Source organism: Equus quagga, chromosome 10 (assembly GCF_021613505.1).
Source record: "Equus quagga isolate Etosha38 chromosome 10, UCLA_HA_Equagga_1.0, whole genome shotgun sequence".
NCBI lineage: Eukaryota > Metazoa > Chordata > Mammalia > Perissodactyla > Equidae > Equus > Equus quagga.
In genome coordinates this window covers 82,705,858-82,724,758 of record NC_060276.1, presented here as the reverse complement: position 1 = coordinate 82,724,758, position 18,901 = coordinate 82,705,858, and the positions used below count along the sequence as shown (strand labels likewise).

Here is an 18,901-nt window from a genome sequence, read left to right as displayed (position 1 = left end):
ATGTAATGCCGTTCTTTATCCCTGATAATTTTCCTTGCTCTGAAGTGTGCTTTGTCTGAAATTAATATAGCTACTCCAGCTTCCTTTTGATTAGTGTTAGCATGTTATATCTTTCTCCATCTTCTTGCTTTTAATCTGAGTCTTTATATTTAAAGTAAGTTCCTTGTAGACAACATAGTTGGATATTGTATTTTTACTCTGACAGTCTCTGTCTTTTAATTGGTCTATTTAGACCATTGACATTTAAAGAGATTACTGATATGGTTGGATTAATATCAGCCATATTCGTTACTGTTTCCTATTCATTGCCCTTGTTCTTTTTTGTCTTCCATTCTTTTTCTGCCTTCTCTGGTTTTAACGGAGCATTTTATATGATTTTGTATGAATAGTTTCTATTTTTCCTCCTTTCTTGTCCTATCAATTATACTTCTTTTTTAAAAGTTTTTCTTTTTAGTGGTTGTCCTATGTCTACAATATGCATTTATAACTAATTCAAGTCTTTCAAATAACCTAATACTACTTCATGGGTAATACAAGTACCCTGTAACAGAGTATTCCCACTTCCTCTCTCCTGTCTCTTGTAACATTACTGTCTTTCGTTTCACTTGTTCATAAGTGATCATCACTGAAAACTTTAATGACATTATTATTTTGAACAAACTATTTTTGGTTAGATCAATTAAGAATAAAACAAAATATTTTACTTTAATTTATTCCTTCTCTAGCATTCTTCCTTTCTTTATGTAGATCTGAGTTTCTGACCTATATTATTTTCTTCTTTCTGTAGAATTTCTTTTAACATTTCTTGCAAGGCAAGTCTACTTGAATAATTTCTCTGAGAAAAATTTCAGTTTTGAAGGGTAGTTTCTCTGGATTCAGAATTCTGGATTGGTGGTTCTTTTCAGCCTTTCATATATTTCACTATTCTATCTTTTTGCTTGCATAGTTTCTGAAGAGAAGTCTGATATAATTGTGATCCTTGCTCCTCTATAGGTAAGGTGTTTTTTCCTCTGACTGCTTTCAAGCTTTTTCTTTGTCTTTGATTTTCTGCAGTTTGGATATGATATGCCTAAATGTGGATTTTTTTTGTATTTGTCCTCCTTAGTATTTTCTGACCTTCCTGGACCTGTGGTTTGGTGATTATCATTAATTTTAGGAAATTCTCAGTCGTTATTACTTCAGATATTTCTTCTGTTCCTTTCTTTCTTCTCATTCTGGTATTCCCTTTATGTATATGTTACACCTTTTGTAATTTTCCCATAGTTTTTGATATTCTGTTCATTTTTTTTCATTCTTTTTTTTCTCTTTGCGTTTCAGTTTTGGAAGTTTCTTTTGACATTTCTTGAAGCTTGCTGATTCTTTTCCTCTGCTGTGTCCAGTCTGTTGATGAGCTCAGCAAAGACATTCTTCATATCTGTCACAGTGTTTTTCATCTCTAGCATTTCCTTTTGATTTTTTCTGAGAGTTTTCATCTCTCTGCTTACATTACCCATCTGTTTTTGCATGTTGTCCACCTTTTCCTTTAGGGCCCTTAGCATATTAATCATAGTTAGTTTAAACTGCTGTTCTGATAATTCTAACATGCATTCCATATCTGACTCTCGTTCTGATACTTGCTCTGTCTCTGCATGCTGTGTTCTTTTGTCGTATAGTATTCCTTGTAATTTTTTGTTAAAAACTGGATATGATATACTGGTAAAAGTAACTGAGGTAAATATGCCTTTAGTGTGAGGTTTCATGTTTATTTGGGTAGAGGTTAGGCTGTTTTTACTGTATGCTGTAGTTGTATGTGTCAGAGGCTAAAATTTCCTCTAGTGTCTTTGTTTTTGTCTGTCTTGTGTATTTGGGTTTCCCTAGAGATGGCTTCTTAAATAAGGTTTAAGACATGAGTTCTTTCAATTGTATTCCCCTGTTGTCATTCAGGAGCCCTACTGATGTGGTAGTAAGGTGTGTGGGAAGAGGAAGTATTCTATAGTCCTGTGATTGGGTTTCAGTCTTTTAGTGTGCCTGTACCCCTCAGTTGTGAACTTCACAAGTGTTTCTCAGTTTTGTTTTGGGGTTCTGCCCGTTTTGTGAGACAGGAGGCTAGAGGGAGCTAGAGTTGAGTTTTCCTTTCCCTTAAGTTGGTTAGGCTCTGGTAAAATAGTTTCTTTTGAGGGTAGGCCTTGTTGAGAAGAACAGAATGCTCTGTTGTATTGCAAAATGGCTACATTTCCCCTCCCCTGGCTGGAAGCACAAGGGGGTTTTTCTCTGGTTTTCACTGTGAGAACCTAGTAGGGCTTCTGGCAAAACTTATGGAAGTGTGGGGTCCCTCTAAGACTGGGTGCCCTGAGTTTTTAACTCTCAAACTTGTCTACACTGAGCCACCAGCGATTCTTCAATTACAATTTAGGTTCTCCTACCCTGGTACTGGTTCCCCCAGAGGTTTCTGCTCGTGTAGGCTGTGATTTTCTGTATCTGCCTGTCTTTCTCTCCAATTCTGGGGGCAACAGTTTGCCCTGTGACCTCAGTTCTCTGGTGGATCTAAGAAGACTTGTTGATTTTCGGTTTGTTCAGCTTTTTTCTCATTGTGAGGATGAGAGTGATGACTTCCAAGGACCTTACATGCTCGACCAGAAACCAGAAGTCCTTTGATTTTTACTTGGATATTTGCTTTCATCTTTTCTATTACCTTTATCTGTGATGACATGGATGTGTTCCTTTTCTGTTCCTTTTACTTCATTTTATTGCTTACATTCCCTGATGCAAAAAGTTATTTAATTTAGTACATATGAATTAATCCATTTTATCTCTTTTCATAGTCAGAAGTAATTTTGTCTATTCTCCACATCTGGGATAAATATACTATTCTGTGTTCTTTAAAAAATCAACTTTTAAAAACCCCATCTGGAATTTGTTGCAGTATAGTATATGCTGTAATTCTATATTGTTTTCCATTTTTATATCTAGCAGTCCTTCAACTATTTACTAAAAAGTGACTCTTTCCTTATATTTGTGTCACTTCTCGTTTATCAACTTTTAAGTTCTTATAATAGTTTGTATCCGTTGCTAGAATCTCTATTCTTAATCCAATACCATAAGGTTTTGATGATAGTTTCTTTTTAGAAGATTAAAATCTGACAGGATAAGTGTGCCATATTTACATTTAAGGAAATATATACACTAGTATCCTTGTCTACTTACTCTTCTAGATGAACTTCACTATCAGTCTTTTAAGTTACATAAGGGGTTCCATAGGGACTTTAGATTAATATATAAATATAATATAGTTCAAATTAGGATGTTTCGTTCTTGCTACATTTAGACTTTCCAAGGGCATGATACATCCAAGAGCATCTTTGTTGACTTATGTCTTCCTTGTTTTCCTCCTATTTGGCTTTTATAAATTTTTAAAGTAATGTTGCATTTTGAGTTTATGTCTCTGTCATAAATAAATTATTATATTTTCTAGTTCTGTGGTAGTACATAGGAATGCAGTTGCTTTCTGTATATTTTCTAATTTCTGAATTCATTTATTACCCAATTGTTAGTTAATATTCTTAGGATTATATAGATATGCATTCATACCACATATTCAAATATTCAATCCAAATATCAGAATATCGTATTTCTTCCTTTCCTATATGCATCCTTCGTTTTTTTCTCTTAGAATTTTTCTTGTACCATGTTAAATATAATTGGCAACGGAAGGCATCGTTGCCTTCCTGTAGTAAGGGGAATGATATTTTGCTACTAGAATTTAAATATTCTATACCGTGTCAAGAAAGAAATCCTACACCTGGAATATTGAAAAAATTTTAATCCAGAATAAATGTAAATTAAAAAAATCCATTCTTGACATGTGTTGAGATAATTATCACTTTAAAATTTTCTCTCTTAATCTGGTAAATTATGTTGATAGTTTCCCTTGTGATACCAGTCTTGCATTCTTGGAATAAACCCTCCTGTTTATAATAGGCAAATTTTTCAATGTGATCCTATATTCAGTTTGTTCAAGTTTATTTAAGAGTTTTACTTGTATATTCCAAAGTGAAAGTGATGTATAAATTTCATGTGTTGTCTTTGTCAGTCCAGGGAGGCCCTTGTCCTTGAACCTCAGGGCACTTCCATGGCCATTTTATTTATCACTTCTTCAAAGCCTTTATAACAGGGTGTTATTATATTTGCAAAATCTCTAAGATAAAATCAAAGAAAAGCTGATCTGCTAAGGGAAGATAGCATATTATTATTATTTTTATTTTATTGAGGTCATATTGGTTTATAACATTGTGTAATTTCAGATGTACATCATTATATATCAGTTTCTGTATAGACTGCATCATGCTCACTACCAATAGTTAGTTTTTTAAAAAAGTATATTATTTTTTAATTTTAATTTTTCTGAAATTTTAAAGCCCTTTTTTTCCTTTTCTTTAATGAATTATCTACTAATATCTTTTGCCTGTTCATCTGTTGGGATTCAGTTTTAATGATTTGAACAATCTCTATATATCTATTATTCCTTTGGGAAAAAAATTTATAGGAAATATTAGTTTGTCATTTGGTTCATTTTCATAGCCGTCAACACAGTCTCTTCTGACTGGTTTGTCCTCTTTCACCTTCTCACCAATCATGAGTGTGGTCCAAGTACAGTTTCTCCATTCTGTGTTCTTTCTCTGCTTCAACAATTCTCAAAGAGCAGTCTGGGAGTTCCTGAGACCCTTTGGTGGGGGGGGGTCTATGAGGTCAAAACCATTTTCATATTAATGTTAAGACATTATTTACCTTTTTCACTCTCCTTTTCTCATGAATAGACAGATGATGATGTCATTGCTCTGATGGCTAATGGAATATGTGAAGCAGAATCCAGCTGTCCTCTATTAAGGCAGACATTAAAAAGATTTGCAAAATGCCTCTCACTAATTTTTTTAGTTTTAGAAACTATAGATTTTTTCAAAAAATGTTAATGTTACCATACAGTGGGTTGAATAATAATCTAGTTTATACTCCAATTCCAGTTTTAGTTACATTATTTTGAGAAGCAGAAATGAAATGTGAATATTGGAGAGTAATCTCTGAGATGCCATAGGAAGTGCTTATTTCAAAGATTTGGGCCAATCCTTAACCCAAAGCACCTTCTCTACCAGTCGGAATTGTATTAATATTTAAATAAATTAATAAATATTTAAATGCATTAATAAATATGTATTTTAAGCATTTTGGGGTCTTAATTTATAATTCAGTAAATATCTGTAGAGATAACCCATATAAAGAAAAACTCTTTAGGTTCCTCAATAATTTTGAAGACTAAAGGGAACTTGAGACCAAAAAGTTTGAGCGGCTGCGCTGATACTGCCTTCTCTGAGTCCTGTCTTCTCTCATAACTCCTCCTCAGCTGTAGAATGCCTCCCAGATAAAGACCACACTGGGAGAAGAAGCACTATTATTTCCTCCTGGGACTTTTTACCTGCAACTCCGACTGGTAGAGAAGGTACCTTGGACTAAGGATTGGCCCAAACCTTTGAAATAAGCACTTTCTATGGCATCTCAGAGATTACTCTCCAATATTCACATTTCATTTCTGCTTCTCAAAATAATGTAACTAAAACTGGAATTGGAGTGTGAGCTAGATTATTTACTGAGATCTCTCTTTGTGTTCAGCACTTGGGTACACAGATTTAAGTCTCTTTGTCTTCAAGTAGCCCAAAGTATAGTGTGTAGACAAAAGGTGATTTTATGTATATGCCAGTTTTTATCACCTTCAGTGTTATACTTAGGATTGTGTTAATGTTTTATTTTTAATGATATGACAATACTTGTATCTTGGTCAATTGTATAATGCCTCTCTTAACCCTTTCTTCCTCTTGCAGTCTCCCTGTTCCACATTTGCAGTATCTGGCATATGTTATGCAGAATGCCATGTGCAGGTCAACAGTTATTTTTGAGGAGCAAAAATAAGAAATAGAAAAGTTTATTGCTTCTTTGTGCTTGTTAGCATTGGAATATGTGGTATATGTTCTATTTTCATTTGAAGGGTCGTGTATGTCGGCCCACCTATTGGTTTGTACATTTTTTTTTGCCAGTTGGGCTAGTTGAGATGGATGTATTAATTTATTTTACCCAACATGTGTCACTGTCACTAGTAAAACAAGATGCCAGTGTGCCATACCACAAGCAAGCACTGTCCCGCCCACCCCACCTGGCTCTTTCAGTACAACTTTTGGGAATATGCACTCATCCTCCCCTTTCCCCCCTTCCTCCTCTATCCCAAATCACCTACATTGAAACTGAAAGTAGTAAACTGCCTTCCTAGTCCTTTCCTCCTCTCTCTTCCAGCCCAATGCTGCCACATCTCCTAAAATTGTGTTTTTATCATATTGTTCCTCAAAAACCACAGTGACTCCATTGGCTTCCCAGATCCTTTATGGTCTATCTCCATTCATTTGCTCACTTAATCTGTCCTCTAGTCAAGCACAAATGCCAGCCTTATTCTCAGCTCAAGCCTTTGCCATTTTGTTTCCTGGGCCTGGAATACCCTCTTTCCTCCATGAAGCCTTCTCTAGCTTACAAACTCCCCTCCATTTTCTGAATGCCAGTTGCACCTTTATTGTAACAGTTTAACACTTAGCTGTTGTGTAATTGCATTATGTGAAAGTTTTCTCCCCAACTAGACTATAAATTCCTTGAGAGTAGTGACAGGGTAACAAACACTTTTTGTATCCCCAATTCCCTACCCTCATAGTGCAAGGCATAGATGTATTGAGTGTCAACCATAAATATGTTGATTGGCTGTTAACCCTTCCTCCCCAACTGGAATCCTCCTCAATGTGCATTTATTGAACATTTACTCTGGAACAACACTAGAGTTGCTGGGACAACAGAAATGAAAAGGACATGGTGTAGTGACAAGACTCAAGTGGAAGAGATTATGCAATCAACATAGATGTCTGAACAAAGGGAGTGTTGAGGGAAAAGCCTGTTCGAGCTGGCCCTAGATGGATTGAATGGGATTTAACCAGGCTGAAGAGAAGATGGGAGGGCTGAATGGGATTCCAGATAGAGTATCTGGCCGGAGCAAAGGCACTGAGGCATAAATGTACATGGCCTGGGGGGGCAGCCAGTGGTGTAGTGGTTAAGTTCGCCAGCTCCACTTTGGCAGTCTGGGGTTCACCAGTTCAGATTCCAGGCACGGACCTATGCACCACTTATCAAGCCATGCTGTGGCAGGCATCCCACATATAAAGTAGAGGAAGATGGGCACAGATGTTAGCTCAGGGCCAATCTTCCTCAGCAAAAAAGAGGATTGGCGGCAGATGTTAGCTTAGGGCTAATCTTCTTCGTCTTCAAAAAATGTACGTGGCCAAGGGGCCAGCCCAGTGGTGTAGTGGTTAAGTTTGTGTGCTCTGCTTTGGTGGCTTGGGGTTTGTAAGTTCGGATCCCAGGTGCAGACCTACAGTGCTCATCAAGCCATGCTGTGGCGGTGTCCCACATATAAAAAATAGAGGAAGATTGGCACAGATGTTAGCTCAGGGCCAATCTTCCTCACCAAAAACAAAAGAAAAAAGTAAAGTGCATGGCCTATGTGGAGTATAACGAATTTGTGGCAGGAGATAAGTCTATCTAGATAGATGAAATCTAAATTTGATAGAGTCCTGAATGCCATGCAGAGAAATTTCAACTTGACCCTAAAGGCAATGGGGAAAGGAACCAGCTTATGATTTTAAGCAAGAGAGTGACAAAAGGCACTGAAGTGTCAGCTATGTAACACAAATATCAACCAAACAACATTTTCCCCTGATTTCTGTTCTCCCTATATGTAATCCACTAGTTGGGAAAATAAATCAAATCCCCTTACTTTGTTCCTAGCCTACCCTAAATTCTAACTGACCTCAGGCTGGTGGCCATCTAGGTATTTGATTTATCCACATGTGCCAATCTCTGGACTGATGTGTCATAGTGAAGTTCCAAAGTGTTATGGAAAGAGCACTAGGCTTGGAGTTCAACTAGATGTGGGTTCAAATCTCAACTTTAAGGAACTTTAAGTTATTTCCTCATTATTCTGCTGCTTTAACTTTTTCTCTTGAACTCTTTTATATCTGCAAAATAAAACCAAAGACTGTAGCAGAGTGGATTGTCCATGGGCAAATATCACTTTGAGTTTTACTGATTGTATTTATTTCCTTTACTGAACTCCTATTTATAGCATCTGTTTTCCTTGATTTACTTGCTGCTTCTAATTTTCTTTAGTTGACCCTTTGTTTCTATGTACTTATCAAGGAAGCACTTTCAAACCCAAACAGTGAACCAGATAGCTGCTTCAGGAAATGTTTGGAATGAGACAGGTCAATTTAGATGGATTGCTCTGTGTCAGTGGATTACAGGAAGGAGTTCATAAAGTCCTAATGGGGAAACTGAAAAGTTTTCCAGCTTCTCCTTTGTTGAGTCTTCAGCTTGTAGTGTCATTATTTTGTTTTAATGAATTCCCAGAACAATAGGTACACCCATCTGAAAATATGACTACAGGACATATTCCAAAGCCAAATATGAATTATTTTTGGACTCCCCATACTTTTTCTTCCTATAATTTGTGTGGCTAATGTAGAGTTACTGGAACTGTGTATTTTAAATCATTTCCTGAATGAAACATAGAACCAGTGGAGAGAGAGGGAAAGGATTCTGCATCATTTTGCAATTTTCTTGCTTTCTTTCAGTGCTGGTCACTGTATGGAATTCATGGGCATTTAATAAATTTAAATGGAAAGAAAACCCCTTGAATTGTGCTACTCTATTAGCTTTGGTTGTTCTTGTCAGCTAAAATGGTGCTTGTTTTCAGCTAAGATTTCTAGAAACCTGGAATACCTACTCTTGAGAGTGAGTGCTTTTTGGCAGGTTGGTTGAATGTAGTCAATCCCAGAGTTAGACAAACATTAACTGCAGTATTGACTCTGAAGCTGCCTGCATTGAAAAGGAAAGTTGATGTGGAGGGTGGGGGCAGGGAATATGCCTTGTTTGGATTTTATTATTTGTGTCTAGGTTAATGTTATTTCCACTGTTTTTTCATTTTCATCCAGTTGAGTTTGAAGTAGTAACAAGTGTCCAGTGGAGTTCTTGGGGCTTCAGGGCTGGAGCTTGAGGTAGAGATAAGAGCTGGAGATAGTAGGTCTCCTTAAAGATTAAAATAAAGTAAATCAGAGTAAGACAGGGAAGGATGTATTATCTCAGTCAGATCCAGAACAAAGTAGAGAGGCTATTTTTTTCTTAAAGAGTAAAGACGCTTCTTCCTGGGTGACAGGAGGGAAGACGGAGAGATTCAGCATTTCCTATGTGTTGTTAGAAATAGGAAAAAACTGCTAAGGATCTCCTGGTAGGTGAGGTTCCCTACAGGCAGCAACTGAGACAGGGAATTCCATGTAAGTGCACTGTTGTGGGAGTGCTGGGAGAAGGGGAGTGAAGGAAGCAGGAGAGAGCAGGGGGAAAAGTCTGGGGGGGATGCAGGATTGGCAAGCGAGCGGCCCATTTGATCCACATAGCAAGCTTAGAGTTTTTGTTGGTTAGGAAGTGGTTTTATGATCAATAGTTTTGTACATATTAGTACTGAGTAGATGACCCTGCCTTCCTTGCTTGACCGCATGTCACTGTGTAAGCACGGTCATGTTCCTGGGGAACCTTTTGTTTAGTTCACCTCTGTGCAGAGTGTAAGCTATTTGTGCATACTAAAGAGGGATATTGAGAATGCATTTCTTTGATTTATATTCATCTTTATCCATAAGTGAACTTTAGGTATCCCTTGGAATATCTGTTCTCTTGGTTTCAACCATCACCTTGATGTTGATAACTCCCAAATCTTTGCCTCTCAATCTTCATCTCATCTGGCCTACTCAGCATCATTTTTGTATCTGTCTCTCTGTCCCACAGTCATTTGTATATAGTAGGTGGTTCATAAATCTCCCTTACACTTCTGTCAGGCTGTTCTCTTTATTACAAGTGAAGTGTTGTGAAACTGAACACATGATTTGGAGCTTAACGTTTTTTAACAACTGACTTGGCAAGTTACTTAGCCTCTCTGAGCTTCAGTTTCCCCATCTGCACCAGGAATGATAATGCCACAGCATGGGAACATTGTAAAAATTAAGTCAAAGAGTTCATTTTAAGCACACAGCCCCGCCCCTGAAAATTGCTAAATACCTGGTAAATGTTGGTTCTTTCTCATTTATGCTCAATGTTTGAAATTTAATTTATCTGCTATGATTCAAATTTTTCAGACCTATTGCTTAATTTCCAATTTGGTTTTTACCACATTCATCACACATAATTCTGATAACCTAGAGTAAGAAGGTTCTTAAAAGATTTGGAATACTTCAAAAGGAATATTATTTGCCTAATCCAATAGAACTTTGCCAACTATGATTCTCAATCAAGATTTCATAAAACAAATTGGAGGAGCAGGGCTAGATAAGACAAAGTTGGCTATACTGTTTTTTTTTTAATCAAATACTAAGATCTTTTGAGTATAATTTGTAATCTGAAAATTCATACTTAGGATGTAGAAAATGTTTCATCTTTAATATTCAGTTCTTGAGTAGAGAACAACATGGAATGGCGCAGCGCAGTGTGCCTCTTTTTCCCGGTATTTCTGTGCATCTGCATTGTGTTAGGAGCTCTGGGAGAGTCAGGGCCATAAGATAATGTTTCTCCACTCTCAAATGGCTAACACATTTCTCAATACTGATGTCTAGTTTTTGTATCAATTGATTACTTGTGAACTCATATGTGTTTTGTATACATGTCCTCATTTGGTTTGCTCATTTGCATGGTTCTCGAACAACTGCTATCAACTACATGGTAAAGGTAGAGGTACATTACATCTGGAGGGTAACTGAATATACTAAGTAGTTTGCATGTCTGTGTTGTCAAAGTAAGAGCATGAAAGAAGACGTAAGAATAAGTGCTAATCCAAAAGGTGAAAACTACCCAAATGTCCATCAGATGATGAATGAATAAACAAAATGTGGTATATTCACACAATGGGTATTATTTAGTCCTAAAGAGGAATGAGTGCTGATATGTGCTATACGTGGATGAGCCTTGAAAACCTTATGGGAAGTAAAAGAAGCTGGACACAAAAGGCCACATATTGTATGATTACATTTGTACGAAATATCCAAAATTGGCAAATCCTAGAGACAGAAAGAGAATAGAGGTTATAAGGGGTGGGGGGGAGGGGGTGGGGAATTATGTTTACTGGGTACAGAGTTTCTGTTTGGGATGATGAAAAATTCCTGGAAAAGGGTAGTGATGATGATTGTACAATATCGTAAATGTACTTAATGCTACTGAATTGTCTAGTTTAAAATGGCTCAAGTGGTAAATTTTATGTTATGTGTATTTACCACAAGAAAAAAAGAATAAGTGGTAAGGGGCTTGGAGGTCATTGTAATAAGCCTCCTGTTTTGTTCTGTGTTCTTTTCTTTTTTGCACAGGAGCCATGGATAACAGAGGCTTTCAGCAGGGGAGTTTCAATAGCTTCCGGAGCAGCTCCAGTGATGAAGACTTGATGGACATACCCGGGACAGCTATGGATTTCTCCATGAGAGATGACGTTCCTCCCTTAGATGGAGAAATAGAAGGTATCGTTACTGCCGATGACAATTTATGTTTTTAAAAATTATTTTTAATGTACATACAGTAAAATTCACTTATTTTCTGGTGCACAGTCCTTTGAGTTTTAACACATGCCTGTGATTCTTGCACATGCATGTACAGCTTCTGGTACGCCCCACCACTGACAGGATACAGACAGTTCAACACTCCAAAGAATTCTCTTTTGCTATCCCTTTGCAGTTAGATCTCCCTCACTCCCAACTCCTGGTAACCACTGATCTATTTTTCTCTGTCCCTACAGTTTTTCCTTTTCGAGAATGTTATATACATGGAGTCACATAGTATGTCACCATTTGAGACTGCCTTCACTCACTCAGCTCAATGCTTTGCAGATTCATCCAAGTTGTTCATTCTTTTTTCTTGCTGAGTAGTATAGGCTGGAATGGGATCGCTGGGTCATGTGGTAAATGTATGTTGAACTTTATAGGAAACGCAGGACCATTTTCTGGAATGGCTGTACGGTTTGCATCTGAACTAGCTATGTATGATAGCTCCGCTTGTTCCGCATCCTCAACAGCTCTTGGGATTTTCGGTAATTTTTAGTTGAGCCATTCTAACGGGTATGTAGTATTATCTCATCGTGGTTTTAATTTAATTTCCCTAATGGCTTATGTTGAACATCACTTGACATGCTTATTTGCCAACCTTGTATCCTCTTTGATGAAGTGTCTTTTCAAATCTTTGCCCCTTTTTATAATTAGGTTTTTTATTATCTGGAGTACGTTTATAAAATGAGAATTTCCCTCATCTGTTATTTGGTTATCCAGTAATGTCACTCTTTTTAATGGCTGCATACAGTTTCCTGGTATAGCTGTACCATAGTTTATTTAACCAAGCTTGCATTGATACACATTTCAGTTATTTCCAATCTTTTGCTGTTACCAACAGTGCTACAATGAACAACCTTGTGTGTGTGTATCTTTTAAGTATATGAAAGCATTTCTGTAGCATGAGTGTATCAAAGTATTTATTTCCCCACAGCCTTGCTGGTGCTGAATATTGTAATTCTTTTTTCATCTTTAAAATATGATCAGTAAAATAAATAAATACATTCCCATTGTTTTAATTTGCACTTTTTTAAATTAATGAAGTTGAGCATATTTTCATATGTTTGTAACAATTTAAATTTTTTTTTCTGGAAGTTTCCTGTTCATATGATGTTCCTGTTTTTCTAATGGGCTGATTATCTTTTCTTATGTTTTTTATAGAAGCCCTTCGTATATTATAATTAATCTTTTGTCTAATGTGGGTTGAATATACTTTTTCCATTTCTGGTTTGCCTTTGTTAACTTTGTTTTTTTAATGTACAAATATTTTAAGTTTTTCTATAACTAGATTTATCATTCTTTTGTGACTTCTGAGCTTCTTGTTGTAATTAGAAAGGACTGTATCACTTTAAGATTAAATTTGTATAATTACTTAAAACTACTGTCTGGTTCTTTAACTGATTGGGATTGCCATTCTCAAAGTGCCGTCAGAGGATAAGAAACTTATGTCAGAATGCATTATTTAGCAAATTTGTAGTAAGGGCCTATGACATTGCAGATACGTTGCTGGGTTCTGGGAATTAGCAAGGCTTTTTAAGGCACCATCCCAGCCTTCATGAAGTTGATTCTAGCTAGCTGTAACAGACACCTAAGTACTAATGATAGTACCTACTTCTTGGAGTTGTTTCCAGGATTAAATGAGTAATAACATATAAAGTACTTATAACTGTACCTGGCATCGAGTTAATGCTCTAAAATGTTAGCTATCATTATTATTATTTTATTTCTATTATAACCCTATATTATAAGTGCTGTCGTTATTATAAGAACTGAACAGAGGAAGCATTCTGTGTGTGTGTCTGTGGAGGATTGGAAAAGATTTCACAGAAAAGGTGTGTTTAAGAAAGGCCTTGAAAGATAAGTTATTTGGTAGGAAGAAGAGCATTTGGGCAGAAAGCAAGCTTTTACAGAGATATCAACAGGCATAATATACAGAGGTATAAAAGGGCAGAATATAAGCCTAAATAAGTAAATTGGGGCCTTGAAAGTCATGCAAAGAAGTTTGAATTAAGCTTGTTGTCACCGCAAGGACAAGTTCCTTCACTCATTCATTCAACAAATACTTTTTAAGCACTTGCTATGAACCAGGCACTATTGTAGGCACTTGGGGTACAGTTGTGGGATTAAATAGATAAAATCCAGGTTGATCTGGAATTTAGATCTAGTTGGGTAAATAAGTAAACAAACAGATTACCTAGTTAATTACCTGTTATGATAAGTACTAGGATGGAAATAAACTAAATGACAATAGAAGATAACTGGGGAATAACACTTTAGTTAGAAAGGTCTGGGAACTCCTCCTGAGGAGGCAACCAACTTGGGATGACCATACCAGTATGAAAATCACGGGTTCAAGAAGATAAGAAATTTGCCTAGTAAAGGTATCTCAGGAAAGTGACAGTAGAAGACAGCCCCTGAATTTAAAGTTCATAAAAGAAATAGCAAACTCATGGTTTGGTATTTGGTGGTTTTTCATATTTGCCTATTTCTCTAAAAGGGACACCTGTTTCTGTATCACTTCTACTTATGTATAGTTATAACCAGAGTGAGTCGGTTATGGCAATCACTGGCTCTAGTGAAATGATCAGTTAGTGTATCCGTAAAGTTAAACTGCCTACCTCTCCTTAAGGCTTCTGGTCAAAGCAGAGTGGGTTAGCTTTGTTATCCTCATTGCATCGAATAGAAAATGATTTCATAGAGCATCTGTATCACCAAAGTACTTTTTGTGTGCTCATGTTGCTCTCAGTAGGTGGTTGGGGCAAGTGAGTATCCATTATTCCTATTTAACAGACTAGAAAACAGAGGCAGACAAGACTTTTACGTTGCCTATAATTGTTGAATGTGTTTTTACATGAGTAGTCCTTTGCCACTTTTCACAAGCCTTTACAGGAGAATTACTGCTTGTGGTTTACAAGGTCTGACCATAAAACAGTGAGGCTGTATTCCATGAGCCACACAGGAAAATCAATTCACTTATACACTCTGTAGTGATATAATTTCCTTGCTTTGATTTTTAATTGTTCTTACTTTATTTAATGTTTTCACATGGGATTGCCTAATAAACACAACAACAACAACAGAAAAAAGGTCATAAGGCCCTTGATATTGGGTGGTGAAACTGTGCGTAAAATACTACATTTTGTACCAGACACAACAGCACGTACTAAAAAGATTGGTTAAGAGGAGCTTGAAAGGCAGTAGAAGTGGTTCTTGTTTTCCAGATGGCTGCAGGGATTGATTTATGAGGAATGAGTAAATAAATTATGTATGGTGTGGTTAAATGCATCTGAGGTAGTGCTATAGTAGTCTGTAAATTCGAAGAAACATAAACATGGAGATCTGAAAGATGGTGAGGGGGAGGGAAATAGGAAAAGGGTTTGAGTAACAGGCAAAAATTCAGAGCTATTCTCATAGTCCATCTGTTTTCACTTGCCTGCCTCTGCAGCCTGGACCTCATGGTCAGCAATTCATGTATTCATTCATTCAGTGTTTATGGAGCACCCGGATATGAACCCAGCACCGTACTCTTTTAGTAATGCTCTTCAATTCCCTTCTCCCCTTCACCTCCTTGTCTTGCTGCCTAGCGTGGCTTGCTACTACTCCCTAACTGTCGAATGAGGAGACGCTCCTGGCAGGGAGAGCAACACAGGTAAAGGCACAGCAGACTGAGGGAGGCTTTTGTATTCAAGAGACGCAGACTCTGTGTGTCTGAGCTCTGAGGCTCCCGGGGTGGGTGTGGTGACAGCTGCAGCAGGAGGTAGGATAGCAGGTGATACAGCCGGAGATCTAATTAGAAATCTAGGCAAGGTCCAGATTGTGCTTTTGGACCTTATCTTGTAACCAAGGAGTTATCAAATGACTTAAAAGCAGAGGAATGATATGACCAGATTTATGTTTTAGAGAATTTATGGCAGTGTGAAGGACGGTTCAGGGGAAGAGTAGGTTGGAGACTGGAAGGCCAGTTAAACTGTTATTTTTAAAAAGTCTGGGCAAAAGATCAAAAGGCCTGAGCTAAGACAACAGGAATGGAGAAGAAGGAATAATAAGTTCTGGAGAAATTTCAGGAGGATCGATAGAACCAGTTAGATACGGAGAATAAACTAGAAGCGTCACAGATGACTTCAAAGCCCAGGCAGTGTAGGAGCAAGCCATGTCCCCCTTGCATGTGAGAACGCGCCCAGACCACCCCTGCGAGCCTCAGCATAATCTCCCAATGTCCCAGGGAAAGAAAAAAACTCTTATAAAATGAAAAACATGACAGTGCACAAAATCCACCAAGTAAGTTGTGAAACAGTTCTGTTTGTTCTGTCATACTGTAAAAAAAGATCATAGTATTCCTCCAGACAGAAACGGAAAACATCTTGGGCTCTAGCTCATGGAGAAGCCTACCATGGTCATTTCAGTTAGGCTCTCCCAGCTGAAATCACCATTGTGTGGATGGTGCTGGGAGGACAAGGCAAGGGAATTCGGAATCTATCACCCTCATAATGCTCAAACTTCCCTAAACACTTAGTCTGGGATAACAGCAATTGTTATTGCTGCTTTTTGAGCTTGAAAAAAAAAGTGGCTTGTGTCAAAAGCTCCATGGGGCCGTAAAGCGTACCAGTCTTATATCCTGAACCCTTAAAAATGAGGCCTATGGGGGCCGTCCCCGTGGCCTAGTGGTTAAGTTCGCGTGCTCCACTTCGGTGGCCCAGGGTTTCACCGGTTCGAATCCTGGGCGCGGACACAGCACTGCTCATCAGGCCATGCTGAGGCAGCGTCCCACATGCCACAACTAGAAGGACCCACAACTGAAAATACACAACTATGTACCGGGGGGCTTTGGGGAGAAAAAGGAAAAATAAAAAAATTAAAAAAAAATGAGGCCTATGATGATGTTCACAGGCTTTAAAGGCTTCCTTTAGGATAGTTAATAGGAAAATACCTGGTCAGATTTCAGAGTTTATGCCCCCTAAACTCTTCCCCATTTATTTATATTTTTGTCTTAACTAAAATACGTGTTTATTCAGATATACTTAGTTTTTACCTAATGTCCCATCCAGGACACCACATTCCATTTAGTCATCATGTCTCCTCAGGCTTCCTCTTGGCTATGATGGTTTCCTAGATTTTCTTTGTTTTTGATGACCTTGACAGTTTTGAGGATTACTGGAAATGAGTGGAATCTGTAAGACTAAAGGCAAAAGAAATTGTTTGTAAGCACTGTACTCTTGTTGATAAAGTAGTTTCCCACGGAGGGTATGGGTTAACAGTTTGAAACCACTATACACATACGCTAGAAGTGTAGAATGTCCCTCAATTGGGATTTGTCTGATGTTTGTCTCATGATTAGACTGGGGTTATGGGTTTTGGGGAGGAAGACTAGAGGTAAAGTGCCATGCTCATCATATCGTAACAAAGGTATATACTGTCAATATGATTTATCCCTGTTGATGTTAACATTGATCACCTAGCTGAGGTAGTGTTTGTCAGCTTTCTCCACTGTGAAGTTATTCTTTTTCATCCTATCCATAGTGTACTCTTTGGGAAGAAGTCACTGCATAGCCCACACTCAAGAACGACGGGGTTACACTCCACCTCGTTGAGGGTGAAATATCTACAGAAATTATTTGAAATTGTTCTGCATGGGAGATTTGTCTGTTCTCTCCCATTTGTTTTTTCACTTATTTATGTCAGTAGGGACTCATATTTGTTTTATACTTTGGGTTGTAATTCATACTTTATTTTGTTCAAATTTTTTTCAGCTTTGGCCATTTGGAGCTCTTTCAGTTGGCTCTATTTCCTTTTGATATACCTCTATCACTGTGGGGTTTTCTTTGTTTTAATTTTATTTATTTTATTTATCTTTAATTGCAGTAACATTGGATTATAACATTACATAGCTTCCAGATGTACATCATAATATATTTTGAATTCTGTGTAGATTACATCATGTTCACCACCCAAAAACTAATTATAGTCCATCCCCTCACATGTGAGCCTAATCACCCCTTTTGCCCTCCCCCCTTCCCCCATGGTAACCACCAATCCAATCTCCGTTGCTATGTGTTTGTTTCTCGTTGTTTTCATCTTCTACTTATGAGTGAGAGCATACGGTATTTGACTTTCCCCCTCTGACTTATTTCACTGAGCATAATACCCTCAAGGTCCATCCATGTTGTCACAAATGGCCAGATTTCATCATTTCTTATGGCTGAGTAGTATTCCATTGTGTATAAATACCACATCTTCTTTATCCATTCGTCCCTCGATGGGCACCTCGGTTGCTTCTAAGTCTTGGCTATTGTGTATAATGCTGCAATGAACATAGGGGTGCAAGTATCTTTATGCCTTTGCGTTATCAAGTTCTTTGGATAAATAGCCAGCAGTGGCATAGCTGGATCATATGGTAGATCTATTCTTAATTGAGCACTTATTTAGTTTCTGGCACCACAATATACTCCAGGCCCATGTTATCTGTTTCCTGCCTCAGTCCTAGAATCAGCCATTTCTCCAAGGAGTCCTGGTTCCTTTTAGTGGAGAATGATATTAGAAACCAAGATCTGGGTGTGAGGTGTGTTCCTTGCTACTAGGGTCTTGTTGCTTCCACGTCCTCTCTGCCTCTCAGTAAGGAAATATATGTGTGTATACTGACCCGTGTATATACCTCCACTCCAGGGAGTGAGAAACTTGGCTCCCACTATCCACCATTCATTATTTAACAGTTCACTTCCAGTGTATGTGTTTAGTGGTTTCAACTTGTTAATCCATACCCTCCGTGGGAAACTACTTTGTCAACTAGAGTACAGTGCTTATACACAATTCCTTTTGCCTTTAGTCTTATAGACTCCGCTCATTTCCAATTGTTTGGGTCAGCACCTTTTTCCTGTACCCCTTCAGTGAGGTTGTTTCAAAAATGTGTAATATAGTTAGATTCATTTGTCACATTATGCATTCCATCCTGGGATTTTTAAAAAAATCTGCATACATTAAGGTTCACTCTTTCTGCTATAAAGTTCTGTGGATTTTGACAAATGCATAGTGACATGTATCCACTATTACGGTATCATGCAGAATAGTTTCACTGCCCTAAAAAGTCCCCTGTTCTTTACCTAGTCAGCCACCTCCCTTCTGAGCCCCTGGCAATTACCAATCTGTTTTTCATCTCCATGAATTTGCCTTTTCAAGAATATCATATAAGTGGAATCATATAATATGTAGACTGTTCAGGT

The 18,901-nt window shown here is 37.7% G+C and overlaps 1 protein-coding gene across 2 annotated transcripts in view; it reads left to right on the top strand.

Annotated features, from left to right (window-relative positions):
- Nucleotides 1-18,901, top strand: part of CLCN5 (chloride voltage-gated channel 5) — a 143,195-nt gene that overhangs the window by 87,417 nt on the left and 36,877 nt on the right. For both annotated transcript variants that reach the window (XM_046673205.1, XM_046673206.1), the window contains exon 3: nucleotides 11,460-11,606. In XM_046673205.1, coding sequence (XP_046529161.1) covers nucleotides 11,460-11,606 — 147 coding nt within the window. The remainder of the gene's footprint in view (nucleotides 1-11,459; nucleotides 11,607-18,901) is intronic.